The following is a 25,149-nucleotide window of genomic DNA, read 5'->3' as shown; positions in this document are numbered from 1 at the left end:
GTACCACTGCCCCGGGGGTGACAGGAGCATTACCCCCCGCGCCCGCCACGGGTAGGCGGGCCCGTGCCCGGGCGGAGCGGGCGCGCCGGCGGGGCCGGCAGTGGCGGCGGCCATGTGGGGCTGTGGCGACCCCGGGGGAGCCGCCGCCGCCACCATCGTCCTCAGCGGGACCCGCGACTGCTTCCTGCACCTGCCGCCCGCGCTGGCCTCCCTCCTCCGCCTGCAGCAGGTACCGGGGCGGCGCCGCTCGGGGCCCGGGCGCAGGGACACCTCCGGCAGGCAGGGAGGATTACGTGAGCGCACCCCCGCATCCTGTCACCATGGCGATACTGAGCCCTCCTCCACTCCCTCACGACTCAGCCGGGACCCCTCACGGGGAGACATCGGGGAACCCCTCCTTCCCTCGCCTCCTGCGTGGCCCAGTATCGTCATCAATTCCTAATAAAACGCGGGAGTTTTTCTTCCCCAACGTGGTCTGGCACTGTGGGCCTCTGAGTCTCTTTCATCACTCCCTATTTCATACCAGTTTCCCCCGTAACTTGCTAGCATTAAGCGAATAATGCGTAAATGTTTAATTCAGGTGGGGGAAGAGGTGACAAATCCGTTCACAATCCTCCTTTTTGCTGTACACAAATAAAATATGTCACTATAGAAAAGCACTCCCGTCATGCAGATGCCTTCTGAAGACGCGGGTCACCTTACACTGTAAATAACATTGCACCCGTGGAAGTGCACCTTACACTGTAAATAACATTTCACACGTGGAAACGGGAGCAGAGACACTGTGTGCCTCTTGAGCCATGCTCGCAGAGCTGAGTGCCGGCAGGACAGGGTGGAAAAGGGCAGGAATGAGCCCAGAAGGATGCGAGCAAAGCTCAGGAGAGCTGGCACAGCCCCCCTGGGCCGAGCAGGCCTCCCTCGCGTGGGTAACCTCCTGCTCTCAAGGCCAAAAAGGGCATTTCACAACAGGAAAACAACATAGGCGTGTAAAACCTGCTCGTTCACCTCTAGGGTAGTCGTAGGAGGTTGGTGGAATTGGAAGAACTGCGGTATTAAATGTGAGCTTCATTTCAGCTGCAGTTTCTGAGTGTTTCACAGATCTGCTGTCAAGAGAGAGGAAAAAGGAGTGCAGTTGCTTTGAAGTTTTACAGTGTAGTTCTGCACACTGTTTATTATGGTGCTTTTGCATCCTGCTTTTGTTTAACCTGAGCTGCTAAATGAAAAGATAGAGTCTCAGAAAACGTGATAGAAGTAGCACCTTAAATACTTCTCATTAATAAAAATGTTTAAAAGGGGATAAATGGAATCAAAAGCTGAATCTAATTGCAGAAGATATTAGGAAGGTTCTTCAGTTTGACATCAAAATACATGAGCAGTTCTGAAACAGATTGATTAAATAATTTTGATCTGAGTTAATGTGATTTTTAACTTACTCTAAATATGTCACAGAAGCACTCTTGGAGACCATGTAAATGTTGTAATTTTAGTGAAATCAAAATGTACGTTTATTTATTTTCCTCATTTGGGAAATGCAAACATGCGGTTACACATTTCTGTAAAATATTTTTTGATACCCCATCATGCAGAAGAAAGGAAAAAGAATTAATTTTCTTACTTGAAAATAGTCCATAAAAATAGAAAGCTGTTTAAGAATTTAAACCAGCACTCAGTTCTATGGTGAGAGCTGTGCAAACAAGTAAAATCCAGATAATAGCTTTAATTCCTTTCATCTCTCTAATCAAATATGGTTTAGGTTGTCTAATAGTCATCTCACTTAGCTGGTTTTATATCAATTTATTTTCTTTCCTTAAAACTCATAGGGCCAAGCTGTGAAAATATCCTGTGGTCATCAGCCAATATTTTTGAGCTGGATGGAAACCAGGCATCGAGGTCACCAGGGTGAAAATAATGCAGAGATTAACAGACATTTGGCAGAGAAACTTTGCATCACAGATGGAGAGCAGGTTTGAAATGCTACCTTTGTTTTCTATTTAAATAAAGAGTATATTGGAAGATAAGTGAAAAGGTAATACTACATGAGTTAGCTATGACCTTGTTTCATGTATTTAGACAGTTTCTTCATTTACATCTGCCCATGAGAAAAGTTAACTATCATGAAATGTCTCGAACATGAAAAGATTGGCTCATTAAACCATTAACAGATGCCTAAACAATGTTAGGCTTCTGGGTAGATCTTTGCAGGGTTATAACAACTATCTTTAGTGACATTAATTTTAAGAAAATACACTTCTAAGCAATTGAAAAATTTGGAATGGGAATATTTGCTTTGGAGCTCCTGTAATTTTAAAGTAGCTATTGCCTTTCTGCATATTCTTGTTGGGGTTTAAATTTTCATCCCTTTTTCGCCCCTTCACCATATATCCCTTTGTCTTTGAAAAATTGTATTCACCTCTTATGGATATCTGTCCATCTATCTATTTATCTCTCTATCTACTCGTTATACATTCACCTCTTACTCCTGAACACTCTGTTAAACTTTTCATAAATGGCTCTTTCATTGACAGAAGTTAGAGATGCTCAAGAGGAAGACAGAGCTTTCTGACATGGGACTATTAAAATCACAAATCAAAGGATTTATTTTATTACTAAGTAGACATTTAAACAAACAAGAATAAAAAATACTGCCTTACACAGTGTCATTGTGTAGTATATTTATATTTTTCTATTCTCTTATATACAAAATTTTGTTCAACATCATAGAAGATATCAAAGAGTGTGACTCAGAGCAGTGTATTATGTTACTTTGTTTGCTTTTTAAACATATTTTCTCTAGAAATTATGTGTCTGTCTGCATAAATTTCCAATTTAGTAGTGGAGAAGCCAGGCATCTACCTTTTTTATTTCTAGAAACTAATAGCCTTCAACAGGAAAACAATTGACAAAGGAAACCTAAGAAAACCTCACCCAGGTATTGCTGGGAATACTCATCTGTATAATCAAATAAATACATGATTAATTAGTTTCACCATCGTTTTGGATTCAGGAGTTACATGTTTGCTGTATAATCTTATTTTTGCTGTGCTGGGGAAAAGATATTCCTCTCAATTTTTGTTTCAAGCTAAGGACATAGGGGATTTCAAAACAGATGGTTACTTTTACAAAAGGTGACCTAACGTAATTCTGTCAGAGGACAGGTATCTAGTTTTATCTCAGGAAAAAAAATAGTGACATTCTTTGAAAATTAATTGCAAGATGTTGTTTGCAAATTGCTTTTGTGGGTTTTTTTTGTCATATGAAACCTTTGGCAAAAACTGACTTTTGAAGTCTGTATTTAAAGCATTCTGAAAGACCTAAGCCACAACAGCTTCTACCATTCCTCCTGATTCACATGATATCAAAACTGTTCTATGGAGATGGGGCTGCTTCCTATGAAACCATTCATTTAGGAGCTGGGCTTGCTTTTCCATTACTTTTTCCCTTTTTTTACAGCTGGTTCTAAATTTATGTGCAAGTGAATTAATTTTTCAATTTTCTAAAATCCTGGGGACTTAAAAATAAAGATTTAAAAATGGAAAGATGGTGATGTGATCAAGGTGTATTAAAAATGGATTGTTTGTTATCACCTGATAAACTCTGGATGCTTTTAATATTCACTGCTTATTGATGTCTCTGAGCCTATTGGGATCCATTTCCCATCCACTGAGCATTCATCTGCTTATGAATTACCTGGTGTCATTAGGATGGTGTTCCAAGTAGTGAAAACATACAGTGAAGGAGATGTCAATTTTCTAGTTGAAATAAAGATGGAGCTTTTATATAAAAAATAAGGAGTTAAATATTTTGGTGTTACTTTTGCCAGGTTTTTCTTGAACCCTGTTCCCATGTGTCCTCCTGTCAGCAAGTAGAAGTGGAACCACTCACAGCAGATGATTGGGAAATTCTGGTAATAAAACCCCTTCCATTGTTCATGTTCTTGTCTTACAGATGACAGAGATTCTGACTCAAGCAGTTTTTTGCACAATGCCCCATCCCCTTCACCTCTAAGGAAATACTAAATGTGGTGGACTTTAGTTGTATTTGTATTTCAAATATGTGTATTGAAAAGAGACATAGGAGTTTTTTCTTCAAACAAATGTTAAAAAGATATGCAGTATTTAATTTATAATGGTGTCACATTTCCCCAGGAGCTGCATGCTTCCTCCCTTGAAAGCCACCTTCTGGACCAGATTCGAGTGGTGTTTCCAGGAGCCATCTTTCCTGTCTGGGTTGAGCAGCACACCCATGTTTACATCAGAATCGGTAAGCAGCGCTCAGGGCTCTCAGGGCACCTCCAGGAAGCTGCTTTGCAGGGGTAGATGCATTCATTGGCATCTTTTGCTCATACTTAGGTACACTTGTGCCACCAGCCCCATATGGGAGATTAGAGCCATGCACGGAGCTTCTGGTATGTCCCAAAACACACGGACCTGAGGAGAATATCACCAGCACACCTGCCACAGAAAGTGACATCTTGCTCAAAAATTTTGTGAAAAATAACATGGAACAAGAAGAAACACTAAAGGATCCTTTTGCCAAACAACCTTACTTAAAGCCTGGAGCCCTTGAACAGAGTAAGACTGATGCAAACATGACGTTTGGCTCAAATGTTCTCCCAAATATATGGAATTTCATAGGGAACATTTTCTCTAGTACATCTGAGCAGAAACAGAAGACTTCATGTGATAAGGATGAAATGAGCGTCTTCAGAGACAAGCTGCTGAACTTGATTCACATGGATTCCATTTTTAGAGTGTGTCAGTCCCAGCCTCCCAGCGTACAGAATGTATCCACCACTCATGAATTTCTGAAATGCAATGCTGTTCACGTTTTTCCATGGAATTTAGAATACGTTGATTTAGATCCAAATCCTGTAGTATCTTACGGGAAAATTAACGAGCTGCTTTCCCCAAGACAACGTCATCAAGAAGCAAAACAAAATCTGCCACTTGAAAAGCAAAATCATTTGACTAGTACACAAGACAAAAACCCTTCTAATTCTATTAGCAGTGAAGCATCCAGTGAGGGATCTGTTGTTCAAATCGTTTGGAATGGATTTGAAGACCTAAAGAGTGTCATAGAGTATGGCCATGATGGGGGAGCCCTGCATGTTGGAAGAGTTTGGGTCAGTTTGAGCACACCATATTATTTTATAATATTTTCTATTGGATAGTTGTGAGCTGGCTACTTAACCTGTGGTGTTGGGCTGTAAACTTTGTGTTAATCTCTTGAGTTTTCTAGAACCAAATACTGTTTGCTAGAGCTGTGCTTTGTACTCATTCTGGACTACATTACTTACCATCATGCTCCAGGATGTACAGTGTGCTCTGGGTTTTTGCACACTTAGCATTTTTACACTAAATGAGGAAAAGGCTTCAGCGTTTCTGAAGGGAATAAATGCTTGCTTCACAACCTGCAGGTAGCCATTGTATTAACGAGAAAGCGAAGTACCTATTTACATACATTCAGTCCTTTATTATGAGACTCTTCATCAGTTAACTCTTTGAAATGTGCATTGACCTAGGGGTCATCAAAGTGTAAAGTAATGGCATGGTGTATCCTTGTGCTGCATAATGTTTGTGAGTCCTTTTATACAGTCTTTAAAATACATCCTGAAGATGAATATCCAATAACCAGCTTTAGTTTTCACATGTCGTTTTGCCAGGTGGCACAAGTCCGGGTATGGAGACACTGATGTTTCAGCTTGTTCTATAGAACTACTGCCTGTTCTTTCTTTCCTGGAAGCACATGTGGGATCAACAAAAACAAACCAAATGTGCTCCAAATCACCATTTGACTATTTTGACATAGTATAATTCTCACCATTCGCTCATTGCTGTATTAAGAATGAGAACAAGAGCCTGCAGTGGTCTTTGCTGTGAAATCTTTTGACAGACAGCAATTTTCCAAATGCCAGCTATCATAAAGTCTCTCACAGTGAAGAAATATTTATGACATGTTTTCCAATTGATGTAAGTTTTAAAATAACAGATTAAAAAGGAGTTTCCTTAAAAGGGCAAACTGATTAGTATGATTTAGGGAGGCTGCATTTTCTGTCTCTCTGCTGCAGGGGTGCTTAGTTTTGGTCTCATGATGATCTGTGTATATTTACCTACCTGCGTGAAATAATTTTAATCAGCAAATGAAATTAAATTGTTATTTTTCTCCTATACTAAGAGCATTCTTGCAATGTTCTAAGAATTTTTTCTACTCCTTTTCTGAGCTTTAAAGTTTATTAAGTTAGTAGGAGGTCAGCTGTTCTGAGCACTTTCGCAAATAGGACAAAAGGTAACTAGAAGTGTGTGTGTAAGAGTAAGATTTGGATATCACTGTCAATGTTATAAATTCCTGCCTAATTCTCTTTAGGTTCCATTAGTGAAGAAGTTGATGTAGTATTATATATGCAATGTTATAACTAGCTTACTTTCTAATGCTTTTTTTTTGCTTTTATTTTAAATATTTCAGATTGCAGATGGTCTGAGGAAAAAACTACATATTGAAATACATTCAACAGTCCGAATTAAGTCAGTTGAATCTGTTCCTGAAATTCCTGTATCTCTTACGCTGCAACCCAAACAGAACTTAGTGAGTTGATATTGCTGCTCACATACTTGTGCATATATTGGGAAACTGATAATGTTGCTCTGGTCAAACTGGGGGGGGGGGAGAGTGGGAAGGAGGGCATTGTGTTTATTTGTTCTAATTTGTTAGATAATGTTCTCTATAGAAATAATTCCAAAGGATTTTTCAGGGGGTATAATTTCTTGGTTTTTCATTTGACTATGTAAATTTAGTTAATAGATTGCTATGATCTACTTAGACAGAGCTTATCTGGTATTTGTATTTTGATTAATGTACTGGAAACAGGGTTCTTTTTTTAGGGAAAGGGTATATGAGGAAGAGAGGGGTGTAGTGAGCACCTGAGATAAGTCTCAGGTCAATATCAGTGCCTATCTTCAAACCTGGGGTCTGAGCAGTGCCCTTGGATCTGGGAAGGCAGATAAGTAAAACAAAAATAGAAGTTTTTTGTTGCCCTCATATCAGTGTTCTGAGGAAAAAGTCTTTAGAGGTGGTCTAATACTCAGCTGTGGCCATAGCAGGAGCTGCACAGATGTTTTCCCTAGAGCAGTTGATAGAAATGGTGTTTGCTGGCAAAATGGTGTTTTCTAAATGAATAAAACTCTTACTTCTTCCATCTCTCTGCTGCCATAAGAGAAACAAATGCCTCATGCATTGGAAGAAAACATTTGTACTTATGAACACCTGGTTTTATTTAACTTCTTCCATTTTCCTGTTTAGCATAAAGATATACATGAAGATGATGTTAAATGTGCATTCAGTTCTTGGCTGCAGGATTCCACTACTGATGATCACCCATGGATAATGACAAGCACAGACTGTATACATCTGTCTGTTAAAGAAGGCAAGGATAATTCTGTCCTGTCTACTGTGGAATTTACTTAGCCAGTATGCCAATTAATTTCTGTGTACACCTTTTAACATAACTGATACCTCTTCACACTGAAAGTGTAAGCTTGAGTTACCCCTTAATAATGATTAATCTTTTTTACTCTTTCATTTTTGATTATATTATAGCAATATTCTAATCTGTCTTATCTTGTGAGGAACAAAAACTCAATGTATTTGGAGTTTTAATAGTTGTTCATTGTATTTTTACAGGAATAGAGGAATTTGTCCTTAGTGCAGCGCATCCCGTGCACATTGAAGAAAATAAATCTGAGAATATTTTTATACTGAGTCCCAGTTTGCTGCAAAAGACAAATATACAAGTAAATATCACATAGTATCAGGTATCAAGTAATTTAAATTGTTCTACTTGTTTAAAATGTATTGCATTTTGTATATATTTCAGTTTCCCTTTTAAAGTAAATAATGTCGGTCTATTCATAAAGTTATATCTGCATCCTCTGTGTCATTTATAGCTTGAGGGCCTGCTGAAATTCCAGGCATGCCATGCTTGTCATTGAGTGTCATAAGAGTTTGCATATCAAACTCTCAGAAAAATCAGTTCAAAGAGAGGAGAGTCAGTGCTGTCCATGTTTGAACATCCTTACACTTATTTGTATATGTACCATCCTTACATGTAGTTGTTCTCTCCCTTGGTAACTCTCCTACCACACTCAGCCTGCCTTTCCTCTGGTACAGTTTGTGTGCCTTCTGCTTCTTCCATATTTCATTTCTCAGGAGAATAAATAGTTCTATTTAATATGAGAATTACTGCTTCCATTAGTAATTCCAGTTGATCCACTGCCCATTATTTCAGGGTTATGATTATAGGAGTAGGATAATGTTTTCTTAATTTTTAAACATACAGTGAATTTTAGTGGAGAGATAAAAGTGTTTTTTGGCTGGTTAGAATAGAACTTGCCTGCAAAATTTAGAATTGCTGTTAAAAAAATAATAAAATGAACTTTCTTTTACTAGTACTAAACTATAAGAAGACTTCTAGAAATTGTTCAAGTGACTGAAACTAAGATGAAAGAGCAAAATGCATTTCTTAATAGCTATGTCAACATCTCCTACTAGCCTGTTTTTACCTGTGAACCTCTGCAACCCCTGTTTGCCTGCCCAGCTTTCCATGCTAGCTCCCTCATGAACAAGATGGAAAAATTCATGCCAGGTGCTTTGTCAAGTTACTTTTCATCCAATCAGATTCCTGATCAGGTTCACTATTCTGCCTCATCAGCTCTCCTGCCAGCAGGACAGGGGGAGAGCTGCAGGTAGGGAAAGAGATAGTGGGCTGCACAGTCTGTTATGAACAGCTCTTGGCCCAAAATCTAATCTTACGTTATTAAATTACTGTCAACACTAGATTGTGTTTTGAAAGTAGTTGTATCTCTTCCATTTCAACAATGCACCTTTCTTTCAGGCACAGCAAAGCATACATGCAGTGTTATCTTTGCACAAGTCCAGAAATGGCTGGTCCCTCCATAGCCTTCTTCTGTAGTTATATTTCATCTAAAGTCATAACTCTCGTTTGTTTTAGGTTCTTTTACATCCTCTAAGTACAAAAGCTGATGATGACAAGCAGCCACCCATGCCTGATAGAGACAAGATCCTTCCATACCACAAACTAAGCGATTTAGGGTGAGACATTTTTGTAGGAAAAAACATGGGAGGGAATGGGAATGAGAATTAGAAAAAAAATAGCATTGGTGGAAAAGCAGACTTCTTGGAAACTATGCCAGATCTAAGCAAAACTGCATCTTTTGGCTTGTGTCAGTTTTTGCTGTTCTAAGTATTATGAGCAGACTTCTACATAGCAGCAAGGGACAGTGGGGTAGTTTTAGCTGGGGTGTTCAAATATACAAAATTTTTAAGTTGCAGTCTGCCAATGCATGCCCTCCAGTAACTTCCACCTGTTTACTTGTTCAGCTACATTTAATAGTAAGGGTCTGGAAGAACTGTAGTTCCTAAAAGTTTTGTTGCAGTCATCATCTGAGGGGAGAAGTGCGGAGTGCTGTGGTCATAAGTGCAAGGGAAAAAACAGCGGTACAGTGTAGCAAATGTGAAGGGATGGGGCAGAGGAGACGTGAGAGGCTTGGAGTGTTGTGATAGCGTGCTGTCAGTGCTGGGAAAGGCAAGTGAGAGTAGTCTGTCAGCATTCTAGCTCCCCCATAGTGCAAGCTTTTCTGCCTACAGAGTGTGCACTGATGTTACCATAGGCCATTTACTGTTTCCTTTCCCCTGCAGAGGAGTGGACAAATTAGGCACATCTTTATTTGAACACATAAGCCACAGTCTTCTGGGGCGTCCTTTATCCCAAAAGCTGGCTGCTAATGCTGTGGGACTGCGAAGTGGAGGGGTGCTTCTCACAGGAGGAAAGGTACTCGCTTCTGCTTTCACCTTCAAACCCTTGCACATTTTTTCCATGGTTGCAAACTGGTTGACATTAGTTTTCTTTGATACTTTGCACTGAAGATACTTTGTTCTGAGGAATAAAGAGCAAGCTGAAAAAAAGAGCAGTGAACTGAACAGAGATAATTCAGTAAAACATTTTCACACACTCTGTGTGCAATCTTCAAAACATGTGTATATAAATATATATATTGAAGAATGCAGTTTCAGTAGGGGATTAATCTACTTTGTGTTAATATTATGATAAGCACCTCTTGTCTTTGAATTATTTGAAGAAAAATAAGCATATATTTTCTCTTGTATTCTGACATAAAATGGCAGTGGGGTTGATTCTGTTATTTTGCTGTTGCCTCTTATAGTGATCTATTTAATACCATATGGCACTGAGCTCAGTGGAATCAGAACACTGTACTGGATGTATCCGCTCTGAATTTCTTTGTTTCACTCTAGGGCTTTGGTCCCTACCAAGTGATACAGAGACAGAATACATACTACTTTTACTGAGGAATAATCCCAGTGTGTGTACAGCTTCCCCAGCTTGTTGACTGGTGCATACTGTGACAAGAACACAGAAACACATTGCCTCTGTCAATTTACTTTAGCTCACATTTATTTTTGTAGGGAAGTGGAAAGTCAACATTAGCAAAGGCCATCTGCAAAGAAGCTTTCACTAGACTGGATGCTCATGTTGAAGTAATTGATTGTAAAGCTTTAAGAGGTATGACAACAGTTTATTTTAATCTCAAATTTTTGCTGTACAATAGAGGCACAGTTATGAAGTTACTATATTTGGTCTGAATAATTTTTTTAGCATTTTTGCTGTTTTCACAAGGATGTTTGATGCCCCACAATTACTATCTTCAACAGTCTGATGAAAATACAGCTACTGTAAGTTTATTTCCCATTTCCATCAGTTTCTGTCCCACATACCACCAGCAATTCAAACCATGCTTGCCATGCTAATTTCTAATTGTTACAAAATAGAAAGAAGTTGCAAAAATTAAACTGTGTTTTTGCAGCTGTGCTAGCTGGAGCAAATGTTTTGTTAACAAACCATAAGTGTTAAAGGATACCCGTACTCAGTGAGAGGATAACACAGGCCCCAAAGAAGGATCAAATGACCAACTGAAACCTGATTTATGGTGGCATATTTACTAACCTAGTGCATTTGGCATTAGGCATCTAACACTCGTGATTAGAGATGATGAGATGACTCCTTAGGCTTTGTGAGTTCAAAATAATTATTTTACGCAAAGACGGAAGAGCACAAAGGAGGCATTTTTCTGCTCTTGCATTTCTCTGGCTTTTCTAAATAGTCTTGCTGTTACAAGGGCAGAAAATACTCAACTGTTTTCTTACAGAGCCCTTGTATTTCCTCATCTACTCTTTTTGCTTAAATCACTACTTTAGCTGGAGCTCCTTGCACCAGAGAAAAGGGGAAAGATTGATGATGAGCTAGGTTCATTTGCTCTGGAAAATTCTTCCAATTGCAGGATTCTTTAGTAGCTATTTTAGAATGCTGCTAATATTTCTCTGGTTTTAACTGTCTGGAAATTAGGCTTGTAGGCTTCTATAGTGGTTAGTAAAAGATGATTAATCTCATTTTAGATTGTGTGGAGCCTTCTAGTACTTTTTTGGTTGACGGTGTGGACTCTCTTCTTTAGTGATTGTTGATTCTGTTTTAATCTTGGTATCTGAATTTATAGATGTGAAGTCAGAATAGACAAAATAAAACATTGTGAGCAAGATGTAGTCACTCTGATTTTTTCCTGATATTTTGTGTCATTCTAATAGTATTTTGTTTTAGGAAAAAGATTAGTAAACATAAGGAAACATGTGGAAGAAGCTTTTTTAGAGGCAGCATGGAGACAACCATCCATTCTTCTGATGGATGATCTTGATCATATTGTTGGAGTACTTTCTACACCCGAGCATGAGAACAGCCCTGAAACTGTTCAGAGCAATAGACTTGCTTATGGTATGTTCTGCCTTTGTCTAGACAGAAATATAATGCAACTTAGAATTTCTTACCACTTGAGTTGTATACTGTCCTACGTGAACAATTCTGTCTGTATCATTATTGCCTCTGGACCATGTGATATTCAGGCAGAGACTCACAAATTATGGTATGCAGGCATTTGTTGATCCCTAGCTGAATCAAAATAATGCACTCTGGATCTTGGGTAGTCCTTGCCAATGTGCATCCACCACTGCTGCTGGTCATGCCTGTTGTCAGTACCACTGCCAGTGCTTGAGGCATCTCTGTTCTTTTTCTTGTTACTTATACAGCCAGATAGTTGCAGTTGAATACAAATTGCAACTAAACTTTTAATTGATCATTTCTGATAAATTGATTTATTGTTTTCCATAATTGTTATTTATAATTACAGTGATACGTCAATTTGATAATTACTGATGTTGAGAACCAGGTCATTTTAGATGAGTACCATCTTCTTTATCATCCTGCTTAGCATACATTGTAGAACTTCTGTTCTCTTTTACAATGTAACAAATCACAAATGTTAAAAACAAGATGATCAGTTGTAGTTTGACATCCTGTATATGGTTCCCTTTTATTCCTGAAAGTCTAGGCAATGCTAAGTTGCAAATTAAATCTAAATAACCAAGATTAATAAAGCCATAGCCTTCCATTTCTTAGCTCAGTTTGAGGGAGTTAGAATAATTTTTACTGAAATACTTCGGAAATTAAGAAAATCTTACTATAATTTCTTCCTAAAAAATGTGCTAAGTTACATGCAGAATTGTTTGGTTTTCTTATTACTTTTACTTAAAGGTGTAATGCATATAACAGAGCTTTAGAGTTTTAAAGATTTTTTTTTCTTGAAGATCTATCTTGCATCCTTAATTTTTTTTTTTCTTTTATGTAATACCTTTCTCCTGGAGTGCTTATTTTCTAGGCTTAAGATCTGGGTTTTTTTCCTATAACTTTTTTTTTGTTTGCAAGGAGGGAGTAATAGCACACAAAAGTAGATACCATCAGTGACATTACAAAATCAGCTTTTTAAAAGCACTTCTGATGGCATTTTCTTAATGGAATGTGCTGTCCCAGAGAGAATCACTTTTTCTTTTTTATTTTTTCGTTTAAAAAAACAACTGTAAACATGGGAATAAAAAAAATATGTTACAAAGCTGTTGTATTTTGTTTGTACTAATGCTGCTCTCCAGGTTAGGGTTATTTTTGTTCTTTTGCAATTCATGGAGCAATTTCTTCTGTGTTTAGTTTTGAAAGATCTGATGAAAGAAGTTATTTCCATGGGGAGTTTGATTGCATTAATTGCCACGAGTCAGTCTGAACATTCCCTTCATCCTTCCCTGGTTTCAGCACAAGGAACTCATGTATTTCAGTGCTTCAAATGTATCCGATCTCCAGATCAGGTAAATTCAAATAAAAATGCTTAAAATGTTGTTTGCCTTCCCAGAAGCCTCAAGTATGATGCTGGAACAGCTGCAAAAATAGTAGGTTACACCTGAAGATGAAGAAAAACATCTGGGAATCTTAGAAATTCTTTCATGATACTTAAGTACCTCAGAATCTGTCATTATAAAGTTAAAAAAAGTAAGAGAGTAATCCAGTAAAAACTCAGAGTTGGCCCCACTCTTCAGTAGTAAGAGAAGGGTGTATTCAGAGGATGTTTCAGTTCAACATGAAACAAGTCAGGTTGTCTAACACAAGTGAGATCTGCATGTCTCCTTGTTACCTCCAAGGGGATGCTGAAGGAGCAGCTTTGTAAAACATGTAAGTCATCAAGTTAGAGATATGAAGTTAAATGTGTGGTTTTTCACAGCTCAGTGAAATAAGGATGTCCCTAGCACATGCATTTTAAAATTGTTATTAAAACTAAATGTTAATTTGATGGGACAGATTTAGGTTTGTTTCCATATTAATAGTATTCCTCTAATTTTGAACATAGTCTAGTTTAAAAAAAACCTGGATAAAGAGAAGAATGAAAAGTATTAACTTTCATGCAGGAGAAAGCAGATACTTTGAAACCCTCATCCCCTAATGGCTCATTTGTATTTAGCATGAGTTGTTCCTGTCTGTGTGTCTTCAGTCACAGGCCAGCTGTTAAAAGCCACTGAGGAGGGGATGCTGTGTTAGATGCAGTTTAACTTTCTTCCACTTCCTGCAAGTCTGTTTTTATTGTTTTTAATACCAATACTGAAATTAAGGATGAGTCAAGATCTCAACAGATACTATATTATTTGAAGTTTTTTTATCTAGCACAATATATTGTATCTCAAACATATTCTTTGCTCATGCTGTCAAAAAAAAATGTTATTTTTCCTGTGAAACAGAAAAAAAGGATGTAAAACAGTAGAATCTGGGGAGAGAGGGATGTTTCATTATTAATGTTGAATTTAAAGTAGCTCTGGTTAGGTGAATATTTAAAGTTATAAAATGGGTGAATTTAGTGAAGTGCATCTGAAGCGCTAGCATTTGTTTATATTTCTTAGGTTTGGTTATTTAAAAGGTTGGTGTTGTGCAAATATTTAGGAAATTTTAGTAAGTCATCCCTGTTTAGTCTTTGAATTCCTGAACTCCATATAAAAACTCAATTAAAAACTCCATATAAAAACTCCATATAGTAAACTCAATACACATTTGCTGCACAATTCTGTTTTTCAGAAGCAAAGATATGAAGTGCTGTATTCCATAATAAAGAAGAAACTGAATTCTGATCCAAAGGACTTCTCTGATCTTGACCTCCAGTGTATTGCAAAGGAAACAGAAGGTTTTGTTGCTAGAGATTTTACTATGCTGGTGGATCGTGCCATTCACACCTGTGCTTCTAACCAGAGTGCATCAGATAATGGTGGTATGTTGACAACAAAATCTCTTAATTCATAGTCTTACTTCTGTTATCCAGAATACAGAAAGAAACCCCCAGGTTTTATATTTTATGTTTAATGTTTCTTTAATTGTTGTGTATTGTAAGGAGTTTGTTACTGGCAGCCTGTTTGTTTGGAGTTTTTTCAGGATTTTTTTTTCTTTGTTTTTTTAAAGCAGATTTGAACCTGTCAACTGTGGATTTTCAGACAGCTCTAAAAGATTTTACTCCATTAGCTCTGAGAAATGTCAACCTTCATAAACCTAAAGACCTTGGCTGGGACAGGATTGGTGGCTTAAAAGATGTGAAGCAAATGCTCAGGGATACCATCCTGTTACCTGTAAAGGTACTAAGTTCCTTTAAATTAGTTACTTGTATTTTGCACATAATGTTAGTAGGGAAGAATTATTTTTTAAGGTTTGGAAAGTGTTGGATAGAAAGATGACAGGCATGATTTTGAGCTTTCCAATCTTCAACTGTCTTCAGCTACTGGAAAACACTTTCTCCTTCCCCTTCTTTTTTCCAGATAGAAAAGACAATGGCAGAGCTTTACTACAGAGCAAATGTTGCTCTACAGTATTGGAGTATCGCCATACTTGCTTGCAGGGCTTGTGATTAGGCTCTGTAAAGACAACATTTCCAGCTGGTTTTTACAGTGCTTTTGCTAGAGGAGTATTTTCTTTCAGATGAATGCCAATCCATCAGTCTGATTTTACTTTGGCCTTTCTTACTTTCATGCCTTGCTTAAAACTTGAATGTTGAGATGAGCCACTGAGCATTGACTCTTCAGAGAAATGACTGAATGGTATATTTGATCATATCATTCAGTAATTAAAATAGAAATTTAGAGCTACTAGTAGGGAGAATGTAAAGCTCTAGTCCATCCCTATTCTGACCTGTTTTGCTTGGTAGAAAATCCCACTTGTTTGTATTTTAGGTACCTGTTACACCTAGGAATCTAGTTCAGCCCCAGGTAAACTAAAAGCAGTCCAAATGAGCTCTTGGGATAATACTGGGGATATAATAAATCAGATGCATTCTGTTTAGACAAAAATCATCACTGGCCAATGATGTTACAGTACATTACATTATTTTAAAATAGATCACATTGAAACTCTTTTCCAGTATCCAGAATTATTTGCAAACCTGCCTATACGGCAGAGATCAGGAGTTTTGCTGTACGGAGCACCTGGAACAGGAAAAACACTGTTGGCAGGAGTGGTTGCAAGAGAGAGTGGAATGAATTTCATCAGCATCAAGGTAGCAACAGTTTAAGCTTAATTGATTCATTTTATTAACTGAATTAAATAGCTTTACATAATACTGAAACTATGTGCTTGTGAGGGCAAAATACCACAGTTAGAAAGTAACATATAAGTGAGTCTCTGGATATCTGATTCCTGGAACTTCACAGTTTTATTACTGAGATTTTTTTTTTGTATACTTATTCATTAGGCAGAATTATAAAATTTAATTAGGTGTTCTTAGTTTCTCATTTTTTTGTAAAAAGATCCCAGATTTTGATTCTACTGGACAATGAAACTGAGCAATATATTTTAAACATTTTTTAAATACAGTATAAACCTTTGATTTGAGATAATGTGACACATGTTATGTTACAGTACAACAATGGAAATTATTACTTTTAAATAAGTTGAAATGCTTGAAAAATTCTTCTGGATTATCTAGACCCCTTGGCTCTTCTATTCAGAGATAACACTGTCTTGGTTGCAAGAAAATTCAGTCTAGTACACAAAGTATATGCTGATGTTTGATTACAAATTAAAACTAAGAAACATGTCATGAGTATTGTTTTCTGATTATATCTTTTTAGGGACCAGAACTGCTCAGCAAATACATTGGAGCAAGTGAACAAGCAGTTCGAGATATATTTAACAGGTTTGTTTTGTAAAGATTTGTGATCTATACATTTCACTTGTTGAAGCAGAAATAAATAATTTTGTTGTCTGAGGAGGCATCAGGTCATAAAAGCATCTGAAATAATCAGTTGTGCTGAGCCAGATGGGTGTATCTTGGCAGGTTCAACCTGGCCATCATTGTTAAAGAACTGCCCATTTTGGCTCCAGTGAGGAATGTGCTTTTGAAGCTGAACTCCCAGTTCTCTCCAGCTACAGTGCATTGGTTCACATCATAGTTATCTTGGAAACCACATCCTGAATTCCTTTCAGATGTTTCCAGAAGACAGTACAATTGACTGTACTCCATGTAGTAATGCACACTCAATACCTAGGGTCATATTAAACTTGGTATTGAAGTGCTCAATGCCAGTAGTTCTTTTTTAAATATGTGCTCTTACTGGCCCTCAGTGCTCCCTGATGCCAACATATCCTCATAGCCTCTGCTTCTCAACTTATCATGTAGCAGTCTTTTTGTTAGCTGTCTGTAAGCCAGGAACTCATCTGCAGTGATTGAATTTTAGAGCTTTCATGTATATTAATTTGACAGTTGAGCACTTAGAAATGATAAAGTGAGTGCTGAGTATGTCATAAAAATGAGCAGTAATTCTATTGCAGCCCAGTTTTCAGAACCTCCTAAATTTTACAGAAAGCAGATTTTCTATTCTGTCATTAAATACAACTGTTCTCTGAAGCAAAAAGCAATTACCTTCAATATTTCTAAGCAATTCTAGCAGTGAATGAAACTTTAACAGAAAAATAACTGTTGCTCATTTTTTTCCATTTTAGAGCTCAGGCAGCTAAGCCTTGTATCGTTTTCTTTGATGAGTTTGATTCTATTGCTCCTCGCCGAGGCCACGACAACACAGGAGTCACTGACAGAGTGGTTAACCAGCTGTTGACTCAGTTAGATGGTGTGGAAGGCCTGCAAGGTACCAATTCAGCTGTGTGCTCCTTTTCATGCAGAAATTAAGCAGGTATTAATGGCATTTTTCTGCACTTTCCTAAGGAGTTTATGTGCTAGCTGCTACCAGTCGCCCGGATTTGATTGACCCTGCTTTGTTAAGGCCAGGTCGACTGGATAAATGCCTGTACTGTCCACCTCCTGATCAGGTGAGGAAACAATTCCACATGAGAGGCAAGGAAGAAAACAGACTAATGGGTTTTATTCTCCTTTTCTTTATATGTAGTAGCATTTCAAACTTGGAAAAAGTGGACTTGATTTCCCAGCTCCAGTTGTACAGCAGGATAAATTCACTGATTTTAATGTCAGTGTGCTCACATAAAACTAGGGAAAGAAAAGGCTGTTTACCACAATTTTCTGGATCAAATCGTATCCTGTGGATCTAGCTGATTTAAAAAAAAAATTAAAAAATAGAGAAATAATTTACAGAAAAAAATTGGATGCAGTGTAGTGTGTATAATGTTCTCCACCTTACTTTGAAGTATCAATCCAGTGGATTTTCCATTTGCTTAAACCACAGCCAGTCCTTAGAGATTGGACAGTATGTATCCCTGATTCCACATTTTATGAGAAAACATTAATGCTACTTATTTCCAGATTAGTTTATACATTTGATAAATACCACCACATCATTTCATTCCAAAACACATATTATCAACCTGTGCTGCCTTCTTTTTTTTCTTTTTTTCTTTTTTTCTTTTTTTCTTTTTTTCTTTTTTTCTTTTTTTCTTTTTTTCTTTTTTTTTTTGTTTTTTTCTCTTTTTTTTCCTTTTTTTTCCCCTTTTTTCCGTATTTTAAAGTTCTGTTTACAGTAAGATCATTCAGACAAACAGAAGCATTTCACTTTCATCATACTTTTCTTTATAAAAGGACATATGAGGAGCAGAGCTCACCTTCATATTTTTATGTATTTCATATACAAAATCCCAGATATTGACTCAATATATTAGAGAAATATATTCTCTGTATACTACATTTGGTTTAGGTAGTATCTTTCTAGTATTAGGGCAGTATCTTCTTGAAAAAAGATCCTTCCTCCCTCAGAGAGGAAGTGGCTGTGACAGGGCCAAAGAACCATCTAGCAGTCAGGACAATGAAAATAACAGGTTGCTTTACTGACATTTTTTTCCTTTTTTTCAGAATTCACGCTATGAAATCTTAAAAGCTCTCAGTCATTCCTTGTCTTTGGCAAATGATGTGGACTTTCAGGATGTGGCAGCGAAAACAGAGCAGTTTACAGGGGCTGACCTAAAAGCTTTGTTGTACAATGCCCAATTAGAGGCAATCCATACTAATTTAAATTTAGGTTTAACACAGGTAAATAAAACTAATATAAAAGAAGTCTCTCCTGTTTATTTTTATGTTGATATGTTTGAAAGAGTTAATTGTATCAATGGGGATTTTTAGCTAAATTATATTTTTTTATATTTTTATACAGAGGATTAACATTTTAAAATGTTTGCAGAAAAATACAAGAATAATGTAATGAATTGGTTTAAATACTTCTTAAACACAAGGTTGTTCTCATTTAATGATAGGTATTTATTATTAAATAGATATATATAAGCCCAAATGTGTTCATCACTGTTGTGAGGAGGAATTGACAGGAGGGATCCTGCATTGAGTTTTTTAGGAGCAGATAGCAAATTCAGTTTTGAGATGGCACATTTTAGATGATGGAGGAAATGAGAAATTGGTGATTTTTGGGGAGTTGTTCCAGCATATTGGGTTTGACTGAGGTCAGGAGAGAAGTGGCAAGAACATGGCAATACCTGAAATGGCCAGGTCTGCCTCATCTTCCAAGTAGCAGCTAGTACTTGAACTTCCAAAGTACAGGGTTCCACCCTTGGTTTGTATCCCTCATGTGACTCGCTGGCAGATCCTTCCTCTTTTAGCTTCTGCTCAGCCCCCTGTGTTCACATTTTTAATGCCTGTCCTCTGGTTCTAGCTGGAAAGAAGCAGGCATGGCCTCCACTACTCTGTGGCCAAAGGGAAGGGTTGGGTCAGGGGTGCACAGTGAAGGAGACCCTCTTGAATTCTTTTTGCCCTAGCTGTTACCAAGGAATTGGGCTCTGAAGATGTGACTCTTAGTATTGAGAGCGTTTTCCCTAACACTCCCTGCACTTGTAGCATCAGTTGATACCTCATGATTATCCATCCCAGGAAGAGGTTGTTGTCTCAAGCAGTGGTGTCCAGAGAGGTGTGCACACACCCCAGAGAAAGCACAAGGCAGGCCAATGATGTGCAGGAGGAAAATATTAGAACTTCAGTGATACATGTATAATTTAAAAATAACATCCATTTGCTTGGTGGAGTGCACTCAGAAATTTTTGACTGATAGACACCATCAGAGAGGTTTGCAGGCATCAGTTTAAAGCAGCAGTTCTGATTTCCACATCAGCATTTAAAGCTGGCTATAGACTAAAAATGAGTACAGCAGCTAGGCACTATCAAAGTAGACTCACTTCAGCCTCCTAGAGCATTTTACTCATTTGCTTGGCAGGTAGAGACAGAAGTGGTGCAGTTCTATAACACAGCACATGCATGAAGTTTCCCAGTGCTTGCTGTTACTGAGAGTGTGAGGCAGTGGAAACAATAACACCTTAAAATTACACCTGAAACGATTTTTCTAGCATGAAGACAGAAAGTTCTTAAAGGTATTAGATTTTTTTCAGCAAAATATTTAGAAATATACTCCTAGAGAAAGACAGATTACTACTACAGTCAAATGTAAATTGATGCTCTCATTTGCACTGTATATCAAATCTTTTCATGTATTTCTGATTATAGTTTGTTATGAGTTAACTCTTGTAATGTTCTGGTTTTTGTTACAGGATTTTGGATCTAGTTCTGATAGTGACTTCAGTCTCTCTTCCATGGTTTTTCTAAACCACAGCAGTGGCTCAGAGGATTCAGCAACAGAAGGAGAAGCAGGGCTAGAGCACTCTCTTATTTCTTTAGATATGTCTGACCTGCTTCCTGAAGATCCAAGGTCCAACATGTATCGTCTTTATTTTGGAAGCTCTTATGAATCAGAGCTGGGGAATGGAACTCCTTCAGAATTGGTAAATTACTCACTTAATGTTTTGAATTTTCTAAATATTATTAGTTGAGAAGCAGAAAAAACATACCATTTTTCTGGTTCTGTTTATAAATACAATTATGTTGCTTTGACCTTCAGACTGTCTTCAGATTATACTTAGTAGTCCACAGTGAGGAAGGGGATGAAAGGACATGATCTGAGAAAATACAATATGAACTTCTCTGCTACCTTGCAGGAGTTGAAAGTCAAAATCACAAAATACTGCTTAATACCCTATAATTAAGCAAATTGCACTCATGTTAGGTTTTACTCTCTGGTCAAGTGGCTTGTTCCCTTCCAGAGTTCTTCCAAACACTAAAATAAGTTTGCGACTTTTTGGTGGTTGGTTTGCTTGTTTTTTCTTTAACTTAGTTTTATTGCTAAAGAGTGACAACCCAGCTTTCAAGAATTAAGTTACAGTCTCAAGAATCAATGAACCTTTTTCGGTTCCCAACAAAATGTGTATTAATAGAATAGTCACACCATGGAGTTGTGAAAAAGAACAGAACTAAACCTTAACATCTATCATTGTCTTTAAGCCTTTAAGCCATTGTCTCTAATTTGTCCAGATTTCCTGGTGTTGCATCATGCTGCACATAAAGCAGCAGTTCTCTGGCCAGTTTGCTGGTAGGGATGTGCAGGTTGGCTGCCCAGCACCTGCACAGTGATCAGCTCATCTCTTGGCTGGCAGGTCAGCAAAACAGGGTATGCTGCCTCTGAGCTCCTTACAGTGAGCACATGATTTCAGAGTTTGTGTGTGATCTGTAGGAAATTCATTTTCAAAATTAATTTCAATCTTTTTAAGAACTGTTTCTACAAGTAGTAATCAAAGTTCTTAGACTCTTGTTTTCAAAACTATCTTGCATTGGTTCTTAAAGCCAAAAATAACTTTGACATTAGAGAAGTAACTACTGACTGCGAAGGTGCTTTGGTATATTTTATCTTGCATTATGGGTGATAGCGTTCGATTAATGTAACTTTAAGACTTAGTTTTCCTCTGACTGTGAAAATTCTTCAGCAAGGATTCCCCACAAGGACTTTGACCTCCTGAAGTTGTTGAATTAGAAAGGGAGTTACTTATCAAATGCACAGGGAATTTGGAGGTGATGAATATTTAAATTCCAAAGCTACTCGTCCAGATTTCAGAACCACTGATTTTCCTAAGTAATTAAAGCAACGGACTTTGCAGACTTTTATTCTTTTTCAGATGGACCATTACAGAAACAGTTACATATTTTCCAGGTGTGAAACCCTTCATTTTCAAATTTGGCCTTTTGCCCAAACACTTTGGCATATTAACTTAAATCTTTCTGTTAAAAAAATCTCATATGTAATATATTTTAAAGAGAAAGTACTCTTTTTTGCCAGTGGAGGCAAGCTTATATTGAATTGTAGGCTAATTCCTAATAATGGAGTTGCTCCTTTGGGTCCATAATGAGTTAATGTATTTCCTCTTGTGATCAATTTAGAGCTCTTTGTGTTTTTCTGGTCCGAACTCCATGACTTACGACTTCACCAGCATCACTCAGAGAGATGTTGCATCCTCACAGCCTGCAATGCTTAGAACAGCTTCTCAAGAAGGCTCCCTGGAGAACCAGGAGCAGCAAGCAGAGCACCTGAGGACAGAAATCAATGCTAGCAAGGCCAGTTACAGAAGCAAGAATGGAGTATGGCGCTTTTAAAAATTATTATTTAGTCTTAATGCTTTTCTGTTGTTTTTTCACACTTCTTGGTATTTCAGTAAACAAATTCTGCAATAATATTAAATACTGTGTAATGAAAGTAGCAAAGATAAGGGATACTTAATTTGAGAAAAATAAGCCAGATGTTAGCATTCATGTAATTTAACAGTTATTTCTGTTATTTATTAATATGGAGGGGGGAAAGTTGTGACTGTTTTTTAATGCATTTGTCTGTACATGTAATGGGCGGTTCCATAGTTAATGATATTGATGGCACTGTGTTTCTGTAGAAGTTTTTCATTTTCTGCTCATGGCTCTTTTCAAGGAGGACAGCACCCTTAATCAATCAGTGCTTCCCAAGACCACTGTGACTATCACCCAGTCTCACCTGATGACTGCTCTGCAGGGAATGAGATCATCCATTAGTCAGGATGACTGGAAGCATTTTACTGAACTGTAAGTATTTTTTTTTCTTAATTTTGAATTCAGTGGAGATGTGGTCTTACCACATTCCTTGTACATCAGAAACACATAGTTTTCAGAAACACATAGTTTTAAATAAATGTGGGGACAGGCTGCAGGTAGCTGATAGCTTTTGACAGCAGTTTTTAAAGAAGTATTAAGTTATGTCGTTGGAAAAGGCAACTACTTTACCAGTGAATTGTCTTATTCATGTAGGACCTAGAAATAACAGACCAGGACCCCCAATATTATGTTAAGAGCTGTAACAGTACAAAGAGGCTCTTTAGGTTGTAGGTCTTTCCTGCTTCCACTTAGTAGTAGCTCCTTGTATTTTCAAATGGCTGGAGTGGTCTTTGTAACTGCTCTGTTTGGGAAAGGCAATAATCTGTAGAAGTATAAACATTCTGAAAAGGAGAATGTGTCTTCTTGGACTTGGAGACCAAAAGCTGGGAAAAAAACCAAGGGAAGCAGGGCAGAGAGTTCTCTGAGTTAGGTGTGTGGGTGATAACTCTCCAGGTCCCCAGGTCTGAGGAGACAGGTATTTTTCATTTACTTAAACATCTGGAGTTCTGTGGTGCAATAATATGCATCTGAAGAGGCAGACACAAAACCCGCATTTCATAAGAATTTGCTAATGTCTTTTTTTTGTTGTTTATTTCCAGGTATGATAATTTTCAGAATCCCAAGAAGAGGAAAGTACAGATTGGTGCAACATTCAGACCAGGACAAAAAATGACTCTAGCTTAGTGATTTGTATTTGCTTATAATTGCTAAACTGTAACTGGAAATGACAGTTATGATTAAATCAGATTATTTATATTCATATAGATTTATTAATGCAGCAGTGGGAGATAAGTTTCTTTTAAACTAATATGCTGTAAAATTATGTCACATTTTATTTTGAAGAAAATTGTCCTCCTTTAGATTGATATTAAATTTTTTGAGAACATTGGTTATGTTCTGTCCACTTGTTTATCATATAAACTTTTAAACTTTGTTTTTTATCAATTTACTTGACACAGTCTAACAATGATTTCCTGTCCCTGCTTACTCCCTCACAACAAATAGAATCTGGTCAAATAGACTGTAATATTAATGGGGGATACTTTTTAAAATAGTCTATAAAGCCATTCTCTAAGGACCTTTGGAGAGGTGGTACTTCATAGATGAAGGTGGTACTTCATGTGTATATTAGCAGGCAACTAGACTAATATTTCCAGAATATACTTTTACACCTATAGCAGGAAAAGCCAGAGCAAGGTACTTGCATCTTGTTTTCTGCCACTCTTTGTTAATCAGAAGAATACCAAATTGCATTTCACAGCACCTGCACCTTCTTACCCCTACTTTTTTTTCCCCAGAGACCGCTAAAAATATTTTGGATGCTTGGAAGCTTTGTAATGTTACATCTGAAATTATTCAAAACTCTTGTCTTCCATGGAGTTTATTAGAGAGTTGTGTTTCTTAACTGATACATAGATAACCAGGTCTTAACACAAGGAGGAAAGAAAACTAGAGATGTTTCCCATTAGTCTGTTTGACTCTTTCACAGCATTTTGCTTCCCCTTCAAAACAGTCTTCATCTCTAAGCCAAGGAAGTACTATATTTTCATCAGTTCAAATACTTGCATTTGAAACTTCAGCCCAGGTAATTTATTGATTAGTTCCTGCATTTTTTCAGGTACCAATAGGAGTTTTTACTTACCCTTTCACCTACTGGCTTAGATTTTTCAGTCAAGGGTTCTTTCCTACATCCAGAACCTCTATAAGAAGGTGATCTTCCAGCTCTGTCTGTATCAAAATTGTTTAAAGAACACTGTGGTTTATTACATCTTCTTCACTTGGTAAAGAAGTCTTCAGATACTACAAAAACATCCAGATTAGCCAAAATTAGCAGCAGTATCTGTTCTTCAATTTAGGTCTAGATAATGGTTGTACAAAATTTCATTAGAAATGGAAATTATTTAATGTTTCTGGTACTGGTGATCTCATAATGCACTGATACTTAACTCTGAAAGGACAGTCACAGGCTAATTGTGATGTAGCAAAGACAGTTCCATAGATTATTGTACTGTCCTCACACTGGGAGTCATTTAATTGGAATACTGTATTTCAGTGCCAGGAATTACATTGCAGAGTTAAAAAGGAAGGTTTGCTGTATGCCAAGGTCTTATCAGTCCTCAACCAAAATTATGTACTACACTGTCATGGAAAATGTTCTTAAAACCCAGGAAGTCAAAGTTCCAAATCTCTGTTTTTCCTCCTTCCTCCATGCAAGGAATTTCACCAGTGAATGAGCTCAGTGTTAATTCAGACA

The 25,149-nt window shown here is 37.4% G+C and overlaps 1 protein-coding gene across 3 annotated transcripts; it reads left to right on the top strand.

The window, feature by feature from the left end:
- The first annotated feature begins 21 nt into the window (after positions 1-21).
- PEX1 (peroxisomal biogenesis factor 1) lies at positions 22-23,781 on the top strand. Of its 3 annotated transcripts, none has more exons than XM_005480255.4 (24): positions 24-229; positions 1,821-1,964; positions 3,821-3,904; positions 4,146-4,260; positions 4,350-5,122; positions 6,463-6,582; positions 7,297-7,420; positions 7,678-7,787; positions 9,005-9,105; positions 9,712-9,844; positions 10,498-10,594; positions 11,684-11,854; positions 13,118-13,272; positions 14,525-14,714; positions 14,906-15,072; positions 15,852-15,986; positions 16,561-16,625; positions 17,432-17,574; positions 17,652-17,755; positions 18,747-18,923; positions 20,441-20,671; positions 22,158-22,355; positions 22,696-22,826; positions 23,495-23,781. In XM_005480255.4, the coding sequence occupies exons 1-24, from the start codon at positions 113-115 to the stop codon at positions 23,577-23,579; spliced, it is 3,870 nt and encodes a 1,289-aa protein (XP_005480312.4). In that variant the 5' UTR covers positions 24-112; the 3' UTR covers positions 23,580-23,781. The 3 variants fall into 3 exon arrangements, with proteins under 3 accessions (XP_074392040.1, XP_005480312.4, XP_014124800.2); XM_014269325.3 differs by having other exon boundaries at positions 14,903-15,072; XM_074535939.1 differs by lacking the exon at positions 22,158-22,355 and having other exon boundaries at positions 22-229; positions 14,903-15,072.
- Positions 23,782-25,149: the final 1,368 nt, after the last annotated feature.

The sequence above is a fragment of the Zonotrichia albicollis genome, chromosome 1 (assembly GCF_047830755.1).
Source record: "Zonotrichia albicollis isolate bZonAlb1 chromosome 1, bZonAlb1.hap1, whole genome shotgun sequence".
NCBI classification, from domain to species: Eukaryota; Metazoa; Chordata; class Aves; order Passeriformes; family Passerellidae; genus Zonotrichia; species Zonotrichia albicollis.
The sequence above is the reverse complement of the archived record's forward strand: the minus strand, read 5'-3'. Positions and strand labels throughout refer to the sequence as shown.